Below are 27,896 nucleotides of genomic sequence, written 5' to 3'. Positions count from 1 at the left end.
TGCGATGGAATGGCAATATTTTCGTTTGTAATTTTGTGGAACATTATTAGCCTTGTTCTTAGCCGGCGTTCTTGTAATGTTTGCCATTTCATGGTGTCTAGCATTTCAGAAACACTGCTGGTATTGTGATGTCTGTTACATGCATATGCATACCTTGCCGTGATGGTATGTTTTCGCTTGTAAAGGGGTCCCATACAGTACAGCAGTATTCTAATTTGGGTCTTATAATGGTTTGGTTTGCTCTTTCTTTTATTTTTTGTGACTTGGCTTTAAGATTTCTTCTGATAAAACATAAAGATTTATTTGCTTTGGCAGCTGTTTGTTGGATGTGGGTGTTCCATTTTAAATCTTAAGAAATTGTGATACCTAAATATTTAGCATGTTTTACTAATTCTAATATGTGCCCATACATGTCGTAGTAGAAGTGAATGGGAGTTCTCATTGTTGTCATGTGCATGATGTTGCAGTTGTCTTGGTGGAAAGACAAAAGCCAGTCTTGCTCCCATTGTATGGCGGCTTCTAAATCTTCTTGAAGCTTGAGGCAGTCGTTTTGATATTTAACGTGTCTGTAAATTATACTGTCATCTGCGAAGAGTCTGATTTTGCTGTTTGATGTATTCAAGAAGGTCATTTATGTAAATAAGGAAGAGTATAGGTCCTAGCATTGTACCCTGTGGCACACCTGAAGTGACTGGTATTTTTGAAGATGTCATATGTTCTAAAAAATACTTCTTGAGTTCTGTTTGAAAGAAAGGATTCGACCCAGTTTATGATTTGCTCTGATATTCCAAAGTCTTTCATTTTATATAGTAATCTTTTGTGTGGTACCTTGCTATGGCAAAATCCATGATTATGAGATCTGTTTGTATGTTTTTGTCATTGTTTTCGAATAATTCATGCATCAGTGAGATAACTTGAGACTCGCATGATCGCTTTGCTCTTAATCCATGCTGTAATTCATACTGTGTTATTGGTTTCGAGATGTTGCATTATGCTGCTTGCAAAGATGTGTTGAGGTATTTTGCAAGCTATGCATGTTAAGGATATAGGTCTGTAGTTAACATGGGTTATGTTTATCCCCTTTTTTTGAATGCAGGTGTGACATTTGCATGGTTCCAGTCAGATGGTACTTTTCCTGTTCCTAGTGATCTGGTGAATATTAATGTGAGGATTTCTGTACACATCTCAATGTTTTGTTTTAGTACTTTGCCTGCGATGGTATCAGGACCAGTAGCTTTAATAGGTTTTATGTTTTTGATAAGTTCATAAACATCATCCCTAGTTATTGTTATGGTTGTCCTTTTTGGATGAATACTAGGACCTTTATCTGGAATGTATTTGCCTCAGATGTAAAAGCTGACTGAATTTGTTTGTTCAGTATGTTCGCTTTCTCAGATGGATTTGAGTGCAATGTACCTTCACTTCTTAGAGGAGCTATGCCGGTATTTTCATTTTTCTGGCTTTTGATATAAGAATATAGCTTTTTTGGTGTATTTTTGAAGCATGGTTGGTCTGGTTCCTTTATTTCAATATCAAAGATCATATTTGCTATATATTGCCAGTAAGAGTTTCTCATTTCTTTTTGGAGCTTGGTTTTAATTTCTTGATATTGTTTTTTGAACTTGTGATTTCCTTTTTTTCTGTTTGTAGAGTTTGTTTTTCTTGTTACTCAGCTATTTAGTTGATTATTTACCCAAAGTAGTTTTGATTTATGACTAATGCTTTTTTTTTAGGAATATTCTTATCAATAGACTTTTGATGTTTGTCTTGAAACTATTCCATAGTTCATCGAGATTCATTTTATTTTGATCTTGTTTTAGCTGTTTGTATGTTTCAGTGAGGTCTTTTTCTACTTGGTCCCAAATTGCCTTTTTGTAGTATAATATTTTGTTAGCCTGTTGTTTATTTTGAGGCAGTGCTAAATTTATTTCACTGTAAACGATGTCACGCTCCAATTGGTGGTAATGTTTCGACTCGATTGTCTAACTGCTACTACAATTTGATATTAATTAGTATTGTAATTTTCACTGTTAAAAATAAGCGTTAGATAAGTCATACAAATATAATCTTGAAGTTCATCTGAATTCTTTCTTAATTTTTGGGAACTCGTTTTTTAATGTCATGTAATGTCATTTTAATGTTATGATTAACATTGCCATTACAGCGGGAGGTTTGGCATGCCTCAAAACAAGGTTCAACCCACCATTTTTATCTTAAAATGCCCTGTACCAAGTCAGGGAAATGGTCATTGTTATAGTATTGTTCGTTTCTGTTGTGTCGTAGTTCTCTTATATTTGATGCGTTTCCCTCAGTTTTAGTTTGTAACTCGGATTTATTTTTTCTCTATCCATTTATGAATTTCGAACAGAGGTATACTACTGTTGCCTTTATTTGACATACAAATGTATGATGGATTGGTCATACACAGCAGGTCTAGTGTTGTGTCGTTTCTGGTGTTCTTGTTTACTACCTGTGTAAATTGCTTTTGTCATTTAATATGTCAAGGAGTTGTTGATGTAGTGAAGCATCATGTTTACAAGGTATGACTGCTGGTGTATTCCAGTCTATGTGACCAAGATTGAAATCGCCACTTACCCAGATATTTGGGTTCGTTTGTTTTGCATAAGACTCTATTTAGTTAGATACCAAGTTGTTCTAAGGACTCTCCTTTATCGGATGGTGGTCGATAGGAGGAAACAAAGGTAGAGTGATTTGCTTCCTTCATATGAAATTTTCGCCCACACATTTTTACAATTTGTATCGAGGTCTAGGTCAGTACCCGTGTTTGCGATTTGTGTAGATGGTTTGAGATAGCCATTAACACTCCCCCATATCCATCTTTTCTGTTTTTTTGTATAGATGTTGTATTTGGAGGCTGGGATGTATTCGTATGGAGAGGTATCATTTGAGAGCCATGTTTCAGTACCAAATATAATGCTTGGTTTACAAGAGTCAATGATAAGTTCTACTTCAGGTTTTTTGTTCTTTATTGACTGAAAATTTATCGAAAGTACTCTTAGTGATTCTGAGTTTTTTGCTGTACGATTGTCTTTTTTCTTTTTGGTTTGCTTTTTTTATGGTGATGATATGTTTTGATCTTCTGGATTGGTGATGAAGAATGTGTTGGTAATCCGATATCAATAATTTCATTTTCAGAATCCATGTTTATTTCTAATGCTGAGTAGGTATTTGACAATTGTGGTAAAGTACTATTGAAGAATGTGGTGGAGAGGTTTGGCATACCACAGTTTATACATTCCAATGATAGTTTTGTTTTGTCAAGTATTTTATACATTTTATTGTCGATACCGTGGCAATTTATATGTTACCCTTGATCATAGCTGTAACAGCATACAGCTTTTTGTTTCCAAGTGCAGGCTTTATTGTATGATCCACAGGGGTATTTTGGTGGACCAGAGTTTGGCTCAGGTGCATACGAGTTTGTTAGGAGGATGTAACATAGGTTGTCAATACCAGTCTATCATGTTTTATGGTTTTAATTTTATTTTTGTAAGTACAATCATAGTTTTTGTGTATATATTTGACTTACATGTCTCTTGGTTAAATACTGTTATTGACCAGGATATTTCTGGTGCTTCCCTATTTTCTTTGATGTTTATATTTAAGCTAATAGTCTTGCAGTTGACAATTTGACAAAAACAATGTGAGTATGGTGGATGTGAGTACTATTTATACCGTGTTCATAGTGTTTGGGACAGTAGTAAAGAATAGAAAATAGCATGCAGTTAGTAAAGATAGAATTACTATTAGTTCTTCGTCCCTTGGGCAACACAAGAGTACAAGGTAACTGTCGCGATTACGCAGTGTTTGTTTAGATAGTTTATGAAGATGTGTTTACTTCCGGTTTACATGTGTTACATGATCAAAATTGGCGGTAGTTATTGTGAACTTGAAAATATAAAAGAATTCGGATTTAAGGTATTTGAGTGATATAAATGAATGAGAATATACTTGTTATTGTAAAAATATGATGTTTTTTTTAAGTATGGTTAACTCACCCAATTATACATATTTAATCATATTTATTTTTAATATTTCCTGTTTATATATTGTATATAATCTCATCATAGATACCAGGACTGCAATTTTGTATTTGCGCCAGACGCGCGTTTTGTCTACAAAAGACTCATCGGTGACGCTAGAATCAAACAAAATTAAAAGCCCAAATAAAGTACGAAGTTCTAGAGCATTGAGGACCAAAAGTTCCAAAAAGGATTGACAAATACAGCTTGGGTAATCTATTCCTGAGGTAGAAAATAATTAGTATTCAAAAATTTATAAAGTTTTGTAAACAGTTGATTTATAATTATGACCATATCAATGATAGTTCATGACTACTAGACTGATGATACCCTCGAAGAAACTCCACTGGCCGTGGTATCGACCCTGTGGTTGTAAATAAACTCATAATAGATACCAGAATTGAAATTTTGTATTTGCTCTAGACGCGCATTTCGTCTACAAAATCAGTGACGCTCGAATACAAATAAGTTAAAAAGGCAAAAGAAAGTACGAATTGCAGTTCATTATTTTGTTCCCTTCTATTTATTATTTTTCATAAACTTTTTCCTTCATCAACGAATTGTACAAAATTGACAACGACCATTAATGTTTAATCATTTAACATGTAAGCATCATAGTACTTTCCCTTAAATGTTTAGGTTAACACCCTGCGCGACTAAAAATACAAACGGTTATGAAGGCTGCTGTCAATACTCTGCTAATGTCGTCCTATCATCTTAAGGTTAATAAGTTTTCTCAAATGAGGCGTTATGTTTTCATGTGTAGCAATTTTGTTTGGCAGAAAATAAATGGTTTATAAGTATTATGATCATTAATAAACAGGAGGTATGGAAAATCTATTAAAACCACCCAAAATTCTAGATAACTAATATAATTGCTTCGTCAACAAATGCCGAAAACAAATCTTCGGCGATCGGTAAAATACGATGAAAATGATGGAAGTTTGCACTGCATAAATCTACTCTTGATACACTGGCACGGATGATGAAAGTTCGCACTTTCTATATATTGTTACTCTGCTTACAATAATACAGGCTATGAACGTTAATTAATGTCAAACACATATATAAGAATGTCTATTATCAAACTGAAATAAATACAACACTTCACAACTTACACAATATAGCAACAGTTGTCTTTTGTATACACGCTTATCAACGCACGAACATTACCCCCTGCTAATACAAGTGTTATATCTTTATGGGAAGAAATATGAAGTGCTATGATGTAATTGACAAAGAGACAGTCACTTGGACAGAAAAATACAATATCAAACAGTGCACAACGTTAGACGGTCTTGTATAACTCGTACAATAAATATGTTACAATGCCAAAGATATAGATACAAAACTGCAGTACAACGAGAAATAAGTTAAATAACTGATCTATTAAATCGCAATCACTATAAGTACTTTTTGCCTAGAATTAATTAAAAAACAGATTTAATTGCTTTCCCTTTGTTTTATATCAATGATATATTTAAGTGTTCAGCTGTGCTACTTCAATATGCTAGTAACATGCAGTTGTTTAAGAATTTATAATTTATAAACAATATATCAGTTGTTTTAGAATGTGTAATTTATAAACAATATATCATGCACTTTTGTTGTATAGTTGGATTCTAATAATTAATTATATCAGTGAATGTTTCTGACGTATGATGAATGACTTTTACTGGTATGTAAATGAGGATATATCTTGTGTTCTGTAATTCTCATCAGAGACAGGACCTTACTGAGTGTCGTACATTTCTTAAATTGTTTGCGAGCGAAGCGATTTCTTTAACGCAGATTAACTGTTGTTGTTACATACAAAGATTTGTTAACAATGGGATACAAATTTGAAAGCTATCTATAGAGTGATTAATCTATCATGCCTATTGCAACCGGGAGACATGATTGACTGTATACTTATAGCTTTGATTTTCGGGAATCGATATCTAGAGATCCCGAGAAAAGATTAAAGGTGAAGTTTTATAACGGAAAGTTACATCACAAGTCCAAATTATCTGTCGACAAATCGTTATATACTACCATTCAGGGAAAGTTGTATTCAGACTTTATTATATTGTATTCTTGTATAGAAAATAACCTGGTTCTTGGGTTCAACTCCTATATATACTACCTTTCAGGGAATATAGTATTAAGACTTTGAAATTTTGTATTGTTGTATAAATAACCATGTTCTTGGGTTCTAGTTCTATATAGACAACTGTTTATATACTACCTTTCAGGGAAAGTAGTATTCAGACTTTGAAATTTTGTATTTTTGTATAGATAACCATGTTCTTGGGTTCTAGTTCTATATAGACAACTGTTTATATACTACCTTTCAGGGAAAGTAGTATTCAGACTTTGAAATTTTGTATTTTTGTATAGATAACCATGTTCTTGGGTTCTAGTTCTATATAGACAACTGTTTATATACTACCTTTCAGGGAAAGTAGTATTCAGACTTTGAAATTTTGTATTTTTGTATAGATAACCATGTTCTTGGGTTCTAGTTCTATATAGACAACTGTTTATATACTACCTTTCAGGGATAATAGTATTCAGACTTTGTAATATTGTATTGTTGTATACATAATCCCGTCCTGAGATGTACTCCTATATAGACAACTGTTTATATACTAGTTCTACCATTCAGAGATCATAGTATTCATGACTTGTAATATTGAATAAATAACTCGGTTCTTGGGTTATATTCCTATATATACAGACAACTTCTTACGTAAGCAGAAATGCTACTATTTAAACATATCAGTCATAGTCCCTAAAGTTTAAATATACATGTACTTCATCATATAATTGATAGAGTCAACTAAATTGTATCGCTTTCCTATAGCATAATTGATTACATTAGAATACATCAAGTTTTACTTTATAATATGATACTTTAAATTAGAAGGAAAAGTTTCTTTTAAAACAAAATTGTGTATACGACCAGTAACAAAATTTTACCGCAATGTTTTATCTTTTTAGTAATTGTTGTATTTATTTGAATAAAATATCGCTTAGTGCAAATGTGTTACATTTAACCCTTCAAATCGCTATTTTATCTATTGCTTACCCTTTTTGTACTAGTTATGTAAAAGAAAAAAAAATGTTCTATATAGTAGGATAAATATATATTTTTTTTTAAATATTTAAATCACTGAATGCATTAGCCGACATAAATGTACAAGACAGAATCTAAATGTCCTTTGAAGCAAACAATATTACAAAAGTTTATATTGACTGTTTTTCTTAATCAAAGAGAATCTGCTACATCCTTCATGAAATTATCGAACTTATTCGTTATACATGTAGTTTTAACTTTATTACTTATTTCATAAATAAGTCATCACAAATAAAGTTCATTAAGAGGCAAAAACACTTTACATTTGATTGATTGGTTAAATGATTGGTATTTGCTTAACGCCACCATAGCGCAAAAAGGCTATGTTGCGGTGAGAGCTAATTCAAACTTTACATTTGAAAAATCACCAAATTCCAAATTATATAATTTACAGCATTATACCAGAGTAAGACTTAACATGCTTAAGTTATACATGTTATATTAATACATATATAATGTAATTTTATTATTCTTTTATTCACAATATATATGTGGTTTTTAGCTAGATTCTGACCAATGCTTATATTCCGAATATATATGTATATGCCTCTATTATTGTTGTTGTTACCAATTATGTAAATCAATTGTATCTGATTTTATGCCCTTTATGGGCCCTGTAATTTGGGAAATAAAAAAAATATTCTATTCTTTATTCCAGTACTTATCGTCTGTATGATCGATACATATCTAACATGTTCCTGATAGGATCAAACGATGTGTGGTCAAGAAGGTGTAGGAATTGTGTGACGTGTGATAGGATCAAACGGTGTGTGGTCAAGAGTGTGTAGGAATCGTGTGACGTGTGATAGGATCAAACGGTGTGTGGTCAAGAGGGTGTAGGAATTGTGTGACGTGTGATAGGATCAAACGGTGTGTGGTCAAGAGGGTGTAGGAATCGTGTGACGTGTGATAGGATCAAACGGTATATGGTCAAGAGGGTGTAGGAATCGTGTGACGTGTGATAGGATAAAACGTTGTGTGGTTAAGAGGGTGTAGGAATTGTGTGACGTGTGATAGGATCAAACGGTGTGTGGTCAAGAGGGTGTAGGAATTTTGTGACGTGTGTGAAAAATCTAGTATTAGGCTTTGTTTGGACTTACAAGCTAAGACAAGTAAAATGGAGGAAATAATTAGACCTGTAGTGAGTTGATAACATGCGTGATGTTTTGGTAAAACAAAAACCCTTATAACTTTATACCGCAGTCCCACTAGGCCACGATCGCACTACGATCTGTGAAAAAAATGCAAATTTTGATGATCGTAGTACGATCGTGTAGATTGCAGTAAGGTCGTATCACGGTCGTGGTAAGGTCTTCAAGATCATGATGAGCGTGGCCAACTTTGAACATGCTAAAAACAATCGTGATGCGGTCGTGGCCAAATCAGGTCGCAGTAGAAGCGTAGTGAGAACACTAAGGTCGTAGTAAGATCGCAAAGGTCGCTGTACCATCGTAGAGAGAGCGTAGCGAAAGCGTGATTTTATTCGGAGAGTCTGCTCTACGATCTCACAGCGACGTTATTACGACCTCACTACGATCATTACGTTCTCACCACGACCTAACTGCACGTCCACTATGATTGTACTACGTTTACACCACGCTGTTCAAGACCATAGTACGATTCTAGCACGCCCTTGCCGTCCTCATCACGCTCTTCTTACGACCTGACTACGTTCATACTACGACCGTCATTCTCATTGTCATTTTTACGTAAAAAATATTAAATCTCTCCAGTTTTTGTTTGTTTGTATGTAATTAGACTTCTTGTCCATTTTCTCTAACGGCTCAACCATGCTTCTCGTTTTTATATAGATTAGACCGTTTGTTTTCCCGTTTGAATGCTTTTACACTAGTAATTTTTGGGGCCCTTTATAGATTGCTATTCTGTGTTAGCCAAGGCTCCGTGTTGAAGGCCGTACCTTGGCCTATAATGGTTTACTTTTAAAATTGTTACTTGGATGGAGAGTTGTTTCATTGGCACTCATACCACATCTTCCTATATCTATTTACCTATCTGTGTCATCTCTGCTATCATTCACTAAAATATCGTCATTGAGCTTTATGGACCATCAAAAGGTTGTAATTTAGGTTGGATTGGTCGGTCCGACATCTCTGCTTGATCAGGATTCGTTACTATCATAGTTCCCCCTGCCTTTACATCAACCCCTACAATCACGCCCACGTGTTCTAGTAGGTTTTGGTGGCATGACTGTACTGTTTCCGTATTAATCAGAAATAGAAGGAACGCAACTGCATTGATATGGAACACGATGTTGACGTTTTTGCTGAGAACGTAGTAAGATCGCGATATGAGCGTAGTATACTCGTGATAAGAACGTGGTACAATCGCAGTAGAAGCGTCGTAAGATCGTATTAAAATCGGATAACTCGTGGTATGGTCGTAGTGAGAACGTGATGAGCTTAGAAAGATCTTGATAAGCGTAGTGATGCCGCAGAATAAGCGCGGTTAGAACGTGGTATAATCGTAGCAGGATCGTTGTAGAAGCGTAATGAGGACGTAGTAGCATCGTGAAAGCAATGGAAATTTACCTTTTCATGCCGCTCATACCGCGACCTCACCACGATCTGAATTTATTTTAGATCGCGGTGAGCGTGGTGCGATCGTGGTCTAGTGGTACTGGGGCTATGATTTTATATGTCTAATAACAAACGTTATCAACGTAAATTTTAATCCACGTCTACCTCCATTTATAACGGAGATAATACAGACAAACAATTATTGCTGGTAATTAAATCTTTCTTTTGACATGCAAATTCTCAGACCCATTTATCATTTCTCGTAATCACATTTGTCTTGGCTGGCAAACCCAAGGTATCATTTAAAGTGCAGCTAAAAACTGAAAACAATAAAATATTGTTTGAAAAGAGGATGCAGCGCTCTTTTGATAGCAGAATATAGATTAAGGGACTTCTGCAGAATATAGATTAAGGGACTTCTGCAGAATATAGATTAAGGGACTTCTGCAGAATATAGATTAAGGGACTTCTGCAGAATATAGATTAAGGGACTTCTGCAGAATATAGATTAAGGGATTTCTGCAAGAAATATCCATTTGTAAAAACATGTGTTTAATCAACAATGATTCAAAAAGTTTTAAAAATTTCTTAAGAAAGTGCTTCTTACCCAAACAAAACCGTAATTTTAAAAGTAAAGTTCCAAACTAATATATTTAAAAAATATAGGAAAATAAAATAAATGCAAATTTATTTCTTAACTTGTATTTAAGGCTGTGCATTGCTTTTGAAAACATTTTTGTAAATCATTGATATTGAAAATTCTGTAGTTTTATATTATACTCAATTAAAAAAAAAAAAAAAAACACTTACATGATAAAGTTGTATAAAAAATGAGAAGTTTACGAAAAAGTTCTTAAACACGACAAAATAAAATAATCTCGGATATATTGTGAAATTTATGTATATTTATTCTATAGCATCGCTTTCAAATCAACGGTATTATTTGATATTGCTGTGTTTTTTAATTGATTCAGTGTATTACTTTGTTTTACATTTCACTGTTTATCTTTCAAAACATGAAACAACCTATCTTATGACAAGAAGACTGAGTTATTGTGAAGGGAAACTCCGATGAAAAACATGACAGTTAGGTAGCTTAGAGTAGCAGTTAATACTTCCGGCAGAATCATAAAAAATGACTGATTGAGAAATGATATATTTTTATGTTACCCTTGAAGTCTCTGTGGATTCATAACTGTATTTTATGTTTTTATACAGATTTTATTGTCTGCTAATAGAAAGACATGTTGCTTATCTGTTTCTCGTTTCAGGTCGTTCAGGCAACACAATCACGTTACACATATTTCAGCTTTCGTAATCAAATGTATTTGATGAGTATTGAATCAATCTAGACCAAATGATACCTTTTCCCGCTGGAATTCAACTTTGTTCTTTCGATGGATGGATTTTATATTTATTTGTAGACAATACTGTTGAGTAAAATCTGAACAAATTAGGATTGTTTTAACTTGGTTTTACTGATGGCACTTGCTCTCCTATGTGTATTTTCAAAACATTTTATTTATCTGATGTTTCTGTTATAAAATCAGTGTTCTTTGAGTACCGACTTATTAAAATGGAATATAATTTACATTTACTGATGAAAAAGTTAAATCAAAGAGCTAGTCCGATGGATAGTGCTCTCGGAGGGACAGTAAAAAAATAAATACTGCAATAAAGTACTCAATACATGACATAGTTTATTCATTTTTTTTTTGTATTTCTAACATTTCAAACCTGTCAGACAGAGTTCAACTGGTTTCTTTGTAACTTCAGTACGCTCTTAAAACCCTAATCAGAAATAAATCATCAGACAACAAATCAAAACTATAAAATATAGAAACATTTGAAATCTTTCGTATATATCAATACAACACCAATACTTTTTGTTAATGATTTCGAAATTGTTCAGAAAACGAAGAACCGTGCTGTAACAAGTTATAAGAAAATGTTGAACAACGTAAAAAAAAACCCACAAAAAAACACATACATTTTGAAAATTTTAAATGGAAAATGATTATAGTTAAAATAGGTTTGATTCATTTTCAGTAACTGGTATATTTTTTCCAATCTAATAGCTGTTAGCCTTCCATGATTTAGGGGTTTAGAGTTACTTATAGTAGACTTTTGTATTTCTTCTTCTTCTAAATTTGTGTCTACTAACGTTAATCAATTAGAATTGACATTGATACGTACATGTACTTTATCGAACGGATTTGTCTCCTTGTTGAAAGACTTAGTGACTTTCAGATGTTAGCATTATTTTTCTTTGGTCTTTGGTGGATAGTAGATTCATTGGCAATTACACAACTTTTCTTTTCTTATTATATATGTTGGATGTCATCTTGATATTGGTTTTGATAACTATGGAATGTCAAACATTTGATATGTGTAGTTTGCTAACAAGAAGGTAACAAAAGGTTTTAAAAAACACGTTAAAGTAAAATCACACAATTATGACTGCCTCAAATATATATTTGAACCAACTACATCTGTTATAAACTAATTTGAGATTTGAGAATTGTTACTATATATCTTAATTTATGGTCAAATTTAACCGATTACCAGCTAAGGTGGCGAGATTCGTCTCGAAATGACACACCTTGTAATAAATGCAATCATCATTATTTTCTATAAAACTGCAAATTTTTAAATTCAGAAAACTTCTGAAGAAATCCCTATACATACAATAAGTTTATAATTTATAAAAATAATATTACTCCAAATGTATGTATTTCATTCATAAAAAATACATGTTCCAATTGGTCCTCCAACTTCTCAACTTTTTTTGTACTTAGTATCGTATTTGAACAGCAATACTATATATTAGCGAGACATGGTGACTAAATCCTAACTATAATTCCCTGTCTTATGGTGATTATTTTGATATTTTTTCAAATCCTTGATATAATTCTCTTTTCGCATTTTTCGCTAAGATTTGACCATCATTTGCGGAATTTGCAAATCAAGCATAAATAAACTATTTACTTTTTACTTAAACGTACTAACCATTTACTCCTTTTAAAATAGTTTTATATTTTCTTTATTACTAAGCTATTTATCCTTAAAGTTCTTATTTCTCCCTTATTTTTTTTATTCAAGATTCTTCAACATAACACTTTATAATTGCATGCGTTCGAAGCGATTTTTCGCGATTTATTCTATTCAGGAACGCACAAAGCCGAACCAAAACAGTTAAAAAGCTATATGGCAAAAAAGGACATACAAATAATATCCAAATTCATCAGGGTAACGTTTGCATGAGGGAGTTCTTGATAATTTCCAACTTATAAATGGACTATTTAAGAAAGGTTTGTTATAAAACATGCCAATGTCGAATTATTGCGTACTGATCTGATGGTACCCTCGGGGACTGATAGTCCATCAACAGCGGTATAGACCTATAGTTGGAAAACACCATTACAATTTCATGCGTTCTGAGTTTGTAACTATTATGTTGGACAAAGTCCTGCTATTAATTTAATTGGGAGAAATCTTCAAGGGTATTAAATAACGTTCACCAATTTTGTATAATGTAAGAATAAATCTTAATTTCATATTATAATTGACGTCTTTAATATCGTAAAAGTTATTTCACAGAGTTACTTTGTGTTTACTTAATTTTAAAATGCAGTTTCCATTCCTGATTCCATTAAATGCTATAATCAATAAGAAAGAACACTTTAGAAACTTTATCAGTTAGACTGGATGTTTTTATTGTTTTATCATTTATCATTTTGTAAATTGTTATTTTATTGTTTTGTCATTTATTTCAATTTGAAAATGACTACAGTGTCTACATCAGATGTAGCAGTGAATATTTACTTTAGTCTTCAAACAAAAACGCCAACTAACGTCCCGTTTCAAATGTATAAGCAAAGACAAATAATCTTTTCCTTAAGAATGGAACTTATCAACCATCTGCAGGTGCTCGAATGGGACTTACAACCTACGCTGACGTTAATCCCAAATGAATTGTCAAGACCAATCAAATAGAGAGATTTAAGGAACGACAACCGGCTTCCTGCCAGATTATTAAATGATCGGAACGGACAATAGAAATTTGTAAATAGCTAAGAATCACGATTTTATCGCCAGATCATATCTTAGAAATATATTTCTTAATTGAAGAAGACTTGTATATGCAACTGTAGAATTATAAAAAACATGTTGCGTTGTGTAGATGTTGCACGTGTCAGAATGTACAAAGGTTAATTATTAAGGACTTTCAATCAGAAATAATTTGCAAATTAACGCAACAGATATTCATTTTCTATTTACAAGCAAATGGGTTTGTTCGACAAAACTTGATCCCATTTCTTTTCCAATTATTAAAAATAATGTATTATTGGTAATTATATTATTTCTAAGATGTGTTAGCAAATGTAAAACTTCTTGAATTTTTATAACAATATGTTTAGTGATTAAATATTTTACCAAGGATTAAACTGTTTTATAAAAAGCAGAAAGAAGAAATAAAATTGATAGTGTTTTACCTGGTATGGTGGTATAAATATTTAGGCTTAAACAGTCATCCGTCTGTGAACTGGGCTCTTTCGCTATTTTGATATATTCCTCAACCATATCCGTAAGAAGTTTCCCATACAATTGTCTTAAATCATACTTCGGCTGTGGACATATACCTTTTGGTTTTGAACAATCTATGAATTCGACTTTTCTATTAGGAACAGGGGCAGACGGCGGATGAAATGTAAATAGAACATTTCTTTTCAAAGAGCCATAGTCAACTCCATAATATGCCTCAACCGGTCTTAAATATGGCGCTGTAGGGAAATTAACAGTCACACCTCGTACCACACCTGTCCGTATAGGTATCTTCCGTTGTCCCCAACTCTTTTTCTCAATTAAACACAGACAACCCGGAAGAAGATAAGGTAACAAAGTAACGAAAAATATAAAATGTAATAATCCAAGCGAACACATTTCTCTTTTCAGAATGTCATTCCAGCGTAAACTAAACAGCTGTTTTTCTTGAGTGTTCTACAGCTACGAACATTAATTGACAAGATGTTTTCCACATACAGTTATAAATATATACGTAAAACTTTCGCCTTTTCTATTTTCGAGCCAACAATTTAGTGTCATATTCCATTAGGCATGTAACTCATGGGTCTCAACAAAACCCATAGTCCAATTTAAATTGGCTTAAAACAGCCGTTTTTAAAGTGATTTATTCCTGATAAATGCAACTTAAACTAATTTATATTCACAAGCCAGTTACAGGAAATATCGGATTAGTCGAATAGAAATGAAAGTAAAAAGAAAATTTATATCGGTAGAACCCTGTCCATTGATCCGATTGACGTTATTTGATAATAAAGTCAGAAGCTAATATCCATTAGGAGCGTTGCTCCATTTAATTTGACTATAAATCAAAGTCCTGAACAAAAACAAAGTTTTCTGCAAAAGAATATACGTCTATGCGTTCATCTTAATTGGTATATTAAGTAACTCCCGATGAGGACGATACCGTAATTTGCTTCGTGATTCCGAAACCGCTCCGGTAGTTAGTCTTCAATTCCCTATATATTTCTGATTGCGAACAGTTTCCTGCCGTTTTTAAATAAATGAACCTGACTTGGATCCTAAATATCTTATTCCAAAATAATCATTACAACCAGAACTGGCTGATTATTGTATCGGCATCTTCAATCTTGCGTCACCATCTGTCGAAAGGTATCATTTAAACTCATTTAACTTCGTTTTCCAAATGGTTAACCTCCTATCAGTAATAACTACTTTAAGAATATCGTAATATAATTTCTCCTTTTTAATAACAGAGAAAGAAAGCAAGCACATTTATTTCTCTCCGAGGAAAAGATAACAACAATTTCTTTGTTCGATGTGGTATATGTAAAGTTCTGAGAATATTGCAAGTACTCTTTTTGATACAAATTGCGAAATAATTCATCGATATCTTCAAAGACAGTTATTTCCTCGTCTCATTACAATATATTTATTCACGTCTCTGTGAGACTTATTTGAGAGGATGTAGAAGTGTCATTAAAGGCGTGCTTTAATAACTATGTTTCGGTAACTTTATAATGTTGTCAAATCTAATATGGACTGAGAGGTTGTTCAATCACACGAGATATCTACTAGATATTTATCGATAGTGGCAAGGTCGTCTTTAGTTAAACATGACATGAATACTTGTGTCACAGAAGTGATATGGTTCTTGTTAGTGATTATCAGCTTTTGTGGCATAAGGGTGTTATTGAAATTATAGTCAATAATTGCAGATGTAACCATTTTAGTATCAACCTAATCTATTCTGTCATTTTTCACACTACAGATACAACTGTAGTCTCAAAACTAAATTTGTTCAGTGAAGTGAAGCACTTTTATTTGCCTAATGAGATCCTTAATTATGAATAAGTAATAAGTGTACTATTATAGTTTTATGTATTAACACAGCTTCTAGAAACAGAAACGCGTAGGCCGAATTCGTGCGATCTAGGTTGCGTACAGACATTGTTCTACATTTGCATGTGATTAAGGTAACATTTATAAATGGAATGATGTTTTAAAACAGTAGATGATATGTCCAAATACCACTGTCTAAAGACAACCACGTTAGCAATTTGCAGGGGTTAACCATGTTCAAGGGCGGCACTCTTTTTTTTATACAAGTTACATACGACTTACATACCCTCATTTTGGAAAACATTTATGAGCAAAAATGTAACAGAATGAAATAACAATAAAATAATATTAAAAGACTTAGTTCCCGAAACTGACATTTTAAACACAATCAATCAAATTTAAAAAAAAAAAAAAAAAAAAAAAAAGACAAGACACACTGTCTTATACTTATTTCGAATTCCAATTCTAGCTGATACTTGCATAGTACATAAGACACAATTAACTTCTTAGGATCGTATACCAATGTTATATATCAAACCTTTATATGTGAATATGTTTACTCAATGGGTTGTATATGTAGCTTCTCTGTACAGGTTCACGCTATATCTAAACTCTGTAATCAACACAACACTCTCCTAGTGACAAAAACATAACGGTATTACAAAACTTAATTACTTACAAGGATAATTACCATGTTTAAGGAAATATTCAAAATAACGGACCTTATAAAGAATAATACCATAACATGATAATCTGTTATCTTTTTTTAATAACTTTCTATAGAAAACGTCAATATGCTTATGATACAATGGAACCAATATAAGGAACACACAGTCAATAAATTGGGAATGTCACTACAGACTGTTTCAAAGCGCATAAGTTAAAAAAAAAAGACAACTAATATGACATGGGACACAAAGAACATCATCAATTACAACTGAAAATTCGGTTGCGAACAACAGACTATGTATGGTAAATTTTAGTATACAGTTTCAACACTAAAATATCAAAATCTCAAAAACAAGAAATGACACACGTAGGGTAGGGGCACACTTGGAACGTATTACAAGTTTTAGATTTGTGTGCTTTCCAATGTCTTAATATCATATGATGCTTCGGAACATGAAATATGTTAACAATGGAAGTGTTTTTTCTGACGGAAAACAGGTATTATTCGATCAGGTTTGCCGTCAATACAGTCCTGGTCGATCACTTTTCAGATAATTTATATAGATAAGGGAAATGTCCAAAGAGACAACAGAAAGTTTTCATTACACAGGCAAAATTGATATCAGCTATTGGAAATTCTGGTACATTGTAATTAGAATGAACAGATATTAGTTAACCGCAAAACAGATGTCTGATTAAGACTAACATTACCGACGAAAATACACGAAAACAAAACGTATCTGGCTCCTTCGTTCGTACTTTAACATTGTATCAAAATATCTATTTCAGTTGCAGTCTATGGAGGAACATTTGTCATATGTAATTCTGAATGTTCTGTTGGAGTCCCTTGGATCGTTACCTACATGACAAAAATCTTCATAATGTACATTCAGTTGATGGATAATGTTTGAAATTTAAGTTCAGGTTTGGGCCACTTCTGCTGGATTTCGCTCTCTTAAATTAACGAGTATAGTACCTAGGTTATTCGTCGATGAAGAAACACTGGTAAATATTCGACGAAGATACCCAGGTTATTATTTGGTGAAAATACCGAGGTTGTTATTCGATGAAAATGCACAGGTTATCATTTGATGAGGATACCTAGGTTATTTTTCGGTCTATATACCCTAATTATCATTCGTTGATAATACCCTGGTTATTATTCGGTGAAGACGACGTTTTGCATTTGCGCCGATTTTTTACAGGTAAATTACAGATAAGTTACAGGTGAATGTTATTTTTCATTAATCATCATAGACCAGACGAAAATTAAAGGTACGTAGTTTCAATTTTAACATCCGTGTAAAGTATATAACTGATAAAAGTATTTCGGACAGCACTTAACAGTTCCATTTATAAATATTGCAGACATATTATTACAAAGGCATTCAAGATCGAGGTGTGTAGAAATGAATAAGCATACCTTTCTCGCGATCATTATTACTAACCGTTTGATATGTATGGCCAGTATTTACTCACCTATTGCAATTAGGAGCAAATATAAAATCGGCGCAAATGAAAGAATGACATTTTTAAAAATCGGAGCAAATGTCATACGACATAGATAGATACTAAGGCAATTTTTCAGTGAAATATCACCAAGATTATGATTTTGGGAAGACACCTAGGTAAATATTTAGTGAAATCACCAACATAAGTATGCGGTGAATACGCAAATGTTATAATAAGATGTAGATACCAAAGTTATTAATCGGTGAAGTTACCGAAATTATAATTTGAAGTAGACCCGGGTCGGATTAAATTACCCAAATTCTTGTAAAAGTAAATACACAGACATTTTGTCAAAGGAAATACTCAGATTATAAGTTGAATGAAATACCACGATTATTAGTCAAAGGAAATACACCGATTACTAATCGACGGAAATACTCAGATTATTAGTCAAATGAAATACCCAGATTTTCAGTCAAAGGAAATATCCAAATTTTTAATCAACGGAAATACTCAGATTATAAGTCAAAGGAAATACCCAGATTAATAGTCGACGGAAATACTCAGATTAATAGTCAAAGGGAATACCCAGATTATTTGTCAAACGAAATACTCAGATTATTAGACGACGGAAATACCTAGATTATAAGTCGAATGATATACCCAGATTAATATAGTCAAAAGATATATCACGCTTATTCGTCGCTGAACGGACACGAAACTCTATGGTTTAATGGATAGCGACGCGATTAATGAATAGGGATCATAAAAAACCTGCTTGTACTTTGAAAGGGTAGGCAGGCCCTACTCTGATGTGGTGTTGATAATGACAGTAAAACTCACATTTAAGGTCAACTTAGGCGAGATCTCAGATTATGACTTGTTGACTTAGAGTCACAATTCTGCGCTATTCAGTCGACTACAAAGCATGGAATACCTCATTATTACATATTATTGTCTCGAACATTCGTGTGAAATACCTCATTATTACATATTATTGTCTTGAACATTCCTGTGATTTTTTTCGTTTGAAGTTAAATCCACTTATTTATCTTAATACTAAAAGAGATAACTAGTCATTTTACTTACATATATAACATCAATATTTAAAATTTTCAACTTTGTTACACAAACACAACAAGTTGAACAACTATGAGACAAATTGAAACCTACATGTCCGTAAAACAATGATCTAAATGACAGTCCCAATAGAACAAATTGATTGTTAGATACAACTTATGTAAATTATGAGTATGAAAGGAGAATTAGTCGTAATCAACAACTATAGCAGAATGTTATTATAGTCTGGAGGTCTATAATGAAGATATAACCATTCTGCTATGGCGTTATTCCATAATAACAATCTCATAACACAATCTTAGGAATCTGTTCTCAGAGCTATAAAAGAATGGTATGTGGTACTTTTATATGAAATAGATTATTATGAATCAAAGAATATTTACTTCTGACTTTCATAGTGATAATTGGTCACAGACCTCATAGCAAGCTATTAAATGTAGCTTTAGATCAGTCTCTTTTAAATGTTTACCTAACGTAATGTGGTGATTTCCTTAAGGATTTTATACGTGCAATATTGTCGGTATCATTTTGTTGTTAAGTCGGGATATGAATGTAAATTTATCATAGATAGGAGGATTCAAATCTTGCACGCATTGCGTTTTTTTTTTTTAAAGACGTACCAGTGACGCTAGAATAAAACAAGTGAAAAGGAACCAATAAAGTACAACGTGTTGAAGAGCATCGAGGAACCGAATTCCAAATGGTTTTACTAAGAACATCAAAGTGTTTTCTGGAAACACAATATAAACAATGTCAAACGTTTGTCAACTACTAAAAAAGTTCACAGTGAATGAAATTTATAACACTCAATACAAAACGTAAATCGCATGATGTATGCATTGTGTACTATAAATGCTTCACTACTTAGTGGTATTATTGTAATGTCAAACATGTATCTCCTTCGGGACCTTTAATTAGAATCAAGTATTCAACTTCTTCGTTGTAATTTTGCTGACATGATAGCTTTCATAACACCCGTAAAAGCTTTGATCAATCTTTCACGACATTTTTCAATAATAACTCAGAAAAATTAAAAAAATTAGAGACACATATATGTAAATATTTCGGAAGTACATTTCAATTAATTTGACTGTTTTATACTCTGTGACATCAGGTGTTTGTCTGTCACCAATTAAGGCTGCATTTCTAGTATCGCCATCCCTCATTAATCTTGTCTTTTACAACATTTGTCTCGCTAATAATTCAATCATTACGTGGGATACTCAACTGATAACTAGCTTCATCAGCAAAACTACAATACATACTGAAGAGGTACATTTGTAGATCTACACGTTAATGAAAAATATTAAACGGTATGTATGTGTCGAATCAGATTATTAATTATTATATGCATCAGTTTTGATCTAGTAACTCTTTTTTATCCAGATAACAAATCTTTGTTTCACAAAATTTAATTATTACAGCAAGAAGAGGGAAAATTGCTGTCAGTCAAATAAAGAAATATATTAAAATAAACGTTCGAACCTTTCAAATATACTTTGAGGAATAAGTAATTATATCGGATTCCAAATTCATGAAAAAAATCTTGGAAGAAAACTCTCAATATTAATCATACGAACAAACAATATTGGTTTATTTCAACTTAGTAGCATGAAATTAAACTTACTTCAACGGAAAAAAATACAAAATCTTTAGACCGTGAATTGTTATGAAATCTATCTTGCCGTTATGGACAAAGAAAACATTCTGGATGATGCACTCAAGACTGTACTATGTGTTGGCCATTTATAGTCTGAATGTAAACTAAATTCACTACAAGTTTTATGTCTGAAACCCTTAGTTCTTCCCTTACTTCAAAATGCATGCTCTTGTGAACGCTTGGATTAAGGATTATTTACACACTACTAAAGTTGCATTTCTTTTACGAAAGTAAATCAATTAGATATTCCTTTTAACAGCATATTGCTGTTTTAGTTTATTATTGAATATTTCGTTTTGTATCAATTTACATATTCCAGATCTACTGGTACAAGTATGGGATTTCCCCACAGAAAAAGGACAATCAAGACTATGAAGAAATTAGTAAAAGACGTTACTCAAAATAAATGTCATACAAGTAAACAATCCTTCTGTGTAAGCTACATGTATACATAAAAGAGAAAATATAGATGTTGAAATAATACATAAAAAGGTCAACATGAATTACCAAAAACAATGGGCAGCAAAACAAACAAAACCAACTAATAAAAGGCATGTACAATCAAACATATTAAAACACATATATTGTTGTCTGAATAGCGTTACTCAGTACAGGCACACCATGAGGCTGAGTTAATGTGCACACAACCCTCCCATCACTTTTCCACACCATAGGCCGTAAAAGGAAAACGTACAATGCAATCTAAACCAACAGAATTACAACTATCTTTCAAATCGAATAAAATTAGTGAATTGGTAAAATATAGCCCCATAATTTGGAAAAGGTCCACAAAATGTGACGCTTCAAAGTCGAGACCCTTAAAAACATTTGTGTAAACGTTGTTATATACTCAAGTGGGGTAGTGGGGCCATTGTTGTGTCTTATATACTCAAGTGGGGTAGTGGGGCCGTTGTTGTGTCCTTTATATATACTCAAGTGAGGTTGTGGGGCCGTTGTTGTGTTTTATATACTCAAGTGGGATAGTGGGGCCGTTGTTGTGTCCTTTCTATATACTCAAGTGATGTGGTTAGGCCGTTGTTGTGTCCATTTTGACTCAAGTGAGGTGATGGGGCCGTTGTTGTGTCCTTTTTATACTCAAGTGAGGTGGTGGGCCGTTGTTGTGTCCTTTTTATGGTGTATAAAAGGGTACGTGACAAAGAATTAAAGGGAAATTATATAGCAAGACAAATGAACCAAGCATCAGGAGATAATGGTTATATAACAGGACATGAAACACTGACAAGGTGAAATTAACTCATGCAATAAATGCTGTGTATAGAAATATTTTAAATAAAAAACAAGATTGGAAGACCTTTGTCGAGACAAAGTCATTTAAATTGTCCGAGCTGTGCTTCCAATCACATAATAGTAATGGATACAGAATAGATTTACGACGTTGGTTTAGCATGCGAAATTTAATTTCCATTTTCCGATACCAAAACACCACGTAGTATAAAAGAAGATTTCTCTAATGTTCGTAATATATGCAATTATATGGATTCTTTATTGTAATTGTAATTTATAAACAAAGGATTTAAACACACGCATTATCAATATTGGAAGAGACTAGTCTGAAATGTCAGTTCTTACGGAATTTACCCGAGTATCAATAACGACTGTTCTAAAAACGGCAATTCACTGTAAAAATTTCAAATATCTATAATGAAGTAATTTTGAAACAGGCACATGGGTATCGTTAAGTCATCTCCACTTAAAAGTATTACTTTAATAAAGTCCAGAAAGCAGTATCACAAATATAAAAGAAAAAAAGACAAAATTAGTGTCAGACCACATTAAGGAAAAGATCAAGTCCAAACGAGTTAATGTACCACTTAACTACTATCAATGACCTCTGGTCAACAACTAATGGTACAATCAAACTCGAGAATTAATAAAAACGATATATTATTGTATATGGTGGCTTTCTAGTCGAGGTTTATTAATTTTAAATTGTTTAACATCTCACAGCAGTATATTTGATTTTTAATCTTTGGTGTTTTAACGCCACTTTTAAGCACCACATTTAGGCTATTTCGTGGCGGCCAGTTTTTATTGGTGGAGGAAGCCAGAGTGCCCATGGAAAACCACCGACCTTCGATAGGAAAAGTGACATTCCTAGTCAATTAAGATTGGAGTCGAGTGCACCCACACGAGCGTGGTTCGAACTCACAACCTCAGTGTTGACTGGCTAGTGATTACAGTAGTAACTACTTAGACCACTCGGCCACCGAGGCCCCAGCAGCAGTATACTACTGTTGCTTTTATTTATTCACTCCTTATTTTATTTTATTGATTTTGTATTTTCATTGTATCATCGATCAAATTTATTCGTTCAAGCCATTTCAACTAATATTTATAGTGTGTATTTCTATGTTGTGATGGTTTCACATTTCTCGTTTTTTTATTAGTATATAGATTAGACCGTTGGTTTTCTCTACTCATTTTGGTGGCCCTCTATAGTTTGCTGTTCGGTGTGAGCCAAGGCTATATATGTTGACCTTGAATGGTTTACTTTTACAAATTGTGACTTGGATGGAGATTTATTTCATTGATACTCATACCACATCTTCTTATATCTATTGGAATATACGTTAGATATATGTTGTAAAAATAGAAACATGTTATCACTAAACTCGTCCTATTTATCACGTCATATAAACTAAAGGCTCTAAAGAACCTGTGTCGCTCACCTTGGTCTATGTGCATATCATAAACAAAGGACACAGATGGATTCATGACAAAATTGTGTTTAGGTGATGGTGATGTGTTTGTGTTTACTTTATTGAACATTCTTGTTGCTTACATTTAATTCTATCTATATAGAACTTGGCTCAGTAGTTAAAGTATTTTGTAAAAAATTTACAAAATTTACAAATTTTTTAGCCATGTCGGCCATCTTGGTTCACAGGCGGGATCATCATATACATCTTTTAAACTAGATACCCAAATGATGATTTTTTTTGTAGTGTTTGCTTAATTCTCTGTATAAACAGATGTCTGTTGATTCTAACAATTCAATTACAAATCCAATATACTTCTCAATAGTGTACTTGACTGTTATTATAGCCTACCGATATTGATCTTAAATCATTCCAATGATACCTACCTACCATGTAAGTATGGGATATCGTTTTTGCCTTATTTTCAATTCAATAAGTCAGATACAAAAGGACAAAGGGAAAATATGTACAAGTTAACGCATTTTCTCCAAATTGTACTATATAAACGCACTCTTCTTACAAAACTGTAAAGGAGTAGATCCAGTAAGACCCATTTTGGCCCCAAAATAAAGCAGTTTTACAAAATTCTTAAAATGTAAACTTTGAGTTATTTAATGGAAAGTACAATGCTTCTGCCACATACATATGGGCTGTTTTTGACAACACAATGCACACATATCGTGTACTAGCATCATTAAATCATGCTAAATTACTAAAATTTTCACAATTTTAGTATTTTCGTTAAATTTTAGATGGTTTCCGACTTAAATGAAAGTGGCCGCATTTGTGTTCATTCTTAATATTGAAATGTAAGTACTATTTGATGATAATACATAACATATAAAAAGGTTGAGGATGAACACGGATGCGGCCACTTTCATTTTTGACAAAAACCATCTGAAAAGTGACATTTTTTGGGCATATTTGATAGATTTTTCATATTTAAGCTTGAATCAGAATGTTTTCAATGAGTAAATCAGATAAAATCTTTCACGTTAACTAATTGAATCTACTGAAATAGACACTTAAGTGTTTAAAAAAGTGTTTAAAATCTTTCGTCAGATGAACCTGAAATTTGAGGCCAAAATCGACCCTTACCGGACCTACTCATTTCTCTTGTTAGTTTCAGATGAGAGGATTTTTGTAAAAGAAAACAAAAAAATTTACGAAAAATTGCTAAAAATTGACTATAAAGGGCAATAACTCCTTAAGGGGTCAACTGACCATTTTGATCATGCTGCCTTTTTTGTAGATCTTACTTTGCTGAACATTATTGCTGTTTACAGTTTATCTCTATCTATAATAATATTCAAGATAAGAAACCAAAAACGGCAAATTTTCCTTAAATGACCAATACAGGGGAAGCAACCAAACAAGGGGTTTTCTGATTTATTTGAAAATTTCAGAGCAAATAGATCATGACTAGATTAACAATTTTATCCCTGGTCAGATTTGCTCTAAATGCTTTGATTTTAGAGATAAAAGCCAAAATCTACATTTTACCCCTATGTTCTATTATTAGCCATAATGGCCATCTCAGTTGGTTGGCCGGGTCACCAGACACATTTTGTTAACAAGATACCTCAATGATGATTATCTGACTGTTTACGACCGAGTTTTGGTTGTTGCAGGTTTACTCTTTTGTATAAACTGGTGTTACAAAGTCAATACATCACCTAAATGTATCTGGTATTGAATCATTTAAAATTCAAATTCACAAATGAGATGTTGACAGAAGGCCCAGAAAATCAGGTGGTGTGTTGCTGGATACAGGAAATTTCTTACAGGAACATTCCAAATGATCAAGTTTGTTATAAAAGAGCTTCAAATAAAAACATACTTACACAATTGTTTTACATTCAAACCTGTAATGTTTCGCCTTTGGTGATTTATGGGTTGTTCATTATACAATGAGTAGGTTGTTAAACATATAACAATTGAAAAGTAATTATACATTATGTTTCTTTACATGTATTAACATGTGTGTAACAGATGTAAGAAGAAATTTATGATAACTGGGTTAAATTTCAAAGAAACTCAAAAATTTGTATAATATCACTGTTTATTATTATGGGAATGAATGGTTTATTTACTACCAGCTCCGATGATAACTGTAGAATTCATTGCATTGTCTTAGTTTAGCTAAAAAGCGAAGCAACTCCAAAATGTAAATACTTAATCAATTGCAATATAAGACAAGAGTAATTAGTTGTTAAACTTTTTGAATGTACATTTAAGAAAAAGAATCTCTCAGATAATGTTTAATATAGCATCCAATCATTTTAAGCTTCATTTGATATCTTAATCGGTAGTTTTTAGTTTTCATTATCCCAAATAAATGCACAATCTGCAACAAAAAGTGTACCTGATTTACTGTGTGTTTTGCCGTTGCGGGCGGGATTCAGTACACTTTGTAAGTGGAGCTTTTACGAAATATTAAATCAAGCATAAAGTGCAAAAATCCTGGCGGTAGTTGATAAGCTAATCATGTTAACGCAAACATTTATAAAAAACGATTCTGATTAATGTCCTAGTTGCTGTGTTCCACGAAACATCCCATCTTAAAGTTATCTTTTATGTATTTTATTCGTGAACAATGCAACAATTATAATGTAAAAAAATATAAGCCATTTAAGCTTTAACTATTAGACAAAAGGTCAATAAGTCATAGTTATTCCACGAGTATGCGGAAGTGTCATTGCAAGATCTCCCTGATGTACGGAGTACGATGTTACACTAACACACCAAGTCCAATAAGACAACTTTTTTTTCATTCCAGCTGTTCTAGATTTAATAAAAATCATTTAGGATTCAAAACATCTAGTCTAGAACGACACACAATCGTTATGATATACTTTATATATAACTATAAAGTATATTACCTTTATGATCCCGACACACAATGATAAAACATGCTCAATTACAAATGTACCAGTATGTTTATTTTCATTCCTTCTTGTGAAGGGGTATAATTCGTGTATCTACATGTATGAGTTTGATTTCAAGCATAGACATTGGATGTTTTCTACATAAATTTTGATATTTATTATCCGTATAAATATTTCTTTGTTTTATTGTTTATGAAATTAAGGCTAAGTTTTTTTTTGCTCAGACTATCACTGGTAGATAAAAAATGAGCTGAAACGACATAGATGTGTTCGTCGCGTTGGAGAAAACCATTCGTATGAATAAGACGAATCTAAACTAAGAAACAAAAGTTTATGAAAATTCACTTTTCGTCACTTATTTTAAGCTGCTACTTTGTAAACCAAAGAGTTCTTGGAAAGTTTTATACATTGTATAAGTAGTTTACAACAATCTACTTGATTGTTGATTGCGTTTTAATTGAGTTTAGGACAACAAAATGTTAATGACTTTATACTAGTATGCAGATTGTTGAAATTTGCAGTCAAATGCATTTAAAAGGAGTAGGATGGGGGCGTCAGCAGAAATCATCTGCTAATTGTGAATAACTAGAGATTACTATGAAGAATTCTCTTCCTAATCTCATATCAATTTCTAACTTGATGATATTTTAGTAGGTTATATCAGTATGTTTTACCCTAAAAAAAATTCAAAGAAATTAAACGACAGCAAATATTTGGTGTCACCTGTTGGGTACCACCTTAAGGTTTAAGACATATACTAGATACTGACATCCATCTCATTTGATCTATTGTGGAATAGCTGTTTCAATGGCATTCATACCGCATCTCCTTATTTCACTGATATTTTACAATTGGTATTCACTGAAATTTTACCTTCAAGTATTATTCACTAAAACTTTACATTTAAGTATTTTTCACTGATATGGTATTTTATATCTAATATTCACAGATAAATTTCAGATTTCACGTTAGTCACGTTAGCGCGTCACTGTTTTCAGATATCACTAGGTGTCTCTCGTTTATGGACTATGTTCTTTGTGGTTCTGTGGTTTGCCTCAGGTGTCGACTACTATATTATTTCTTTGTGCGTTTTTTTATGATGAATGTTCTACGTGTGATTGTACTGTATTTCTGTCACGTTATGTTGTCATTTTAGATATACATTTTAACATAGTCATAAAGCGGGAGGGTTGACCAGGGTTGAATCCAACCATTTAGTCTTAAATTATCCTGTATTTGATTTGATGTTCACTGAAACTTTACATTTAATGTTAGCTCAAAATTTTAATTTTTTGTTCACCGATATTTTACATTTGATGTTCACCGTTATTTTACATTTGAT

General features: G+C 32.6%; 1 protein-coding gene across 7 annotated transcripts in view; it reads right to left on the bottom strand.

Annotated features, from left to right (window-relative positions):
• Nucleotides 1-27,896, bottom strand: part of LOC139517920 (neuroligin-4, X-linked-like) — a 261,221-nt gene that overhangs the window by 142,686 nt on the left and 90,639 nt on the right. The window contains exon 1 of one of the 7 annotated variants that reach the window (XM_071309462.1): nucleotides 14,195-15,686. The exons of 5 other annotated variants lie outside the window; for them this stretch is intronic. In XM_071309462.1, coding sequence (XP_071165563.1) covers nucleotides 14,195-14,642 — 448 coding nt within the window. In that variant the 5' untranslated portion in view covers nucleotides 14,643-15,686. Of the gene's footprint in view, nucleotides 1-14,194; nucleotides 15,687-27,896 lie in introns of those variants that run through there. One more of the 7 variants, XM_071309455.1, reaches the window with a different exon arrangement.

Source organism: Mytilus edulis, chromosome 3 (genome assembly GCF_963676685.1).
Source record: "Mytilus edulis chromosome 3, xbMytEdul2.2, whole genome shotgun sequence".
Classification (NCBI taxonomy): domain Eukaryota; kingdom Metazoa; phylum Mollusca; class Bivalvia; order Mytilida; family Mytilidae; genus Mytilus; species Mytilus edulis.
The sequence above is the reverse complement of the archived record's forward strand: the minus strand, read 5'-3'. Positions and strand labels throughout refer to the sequence as shown.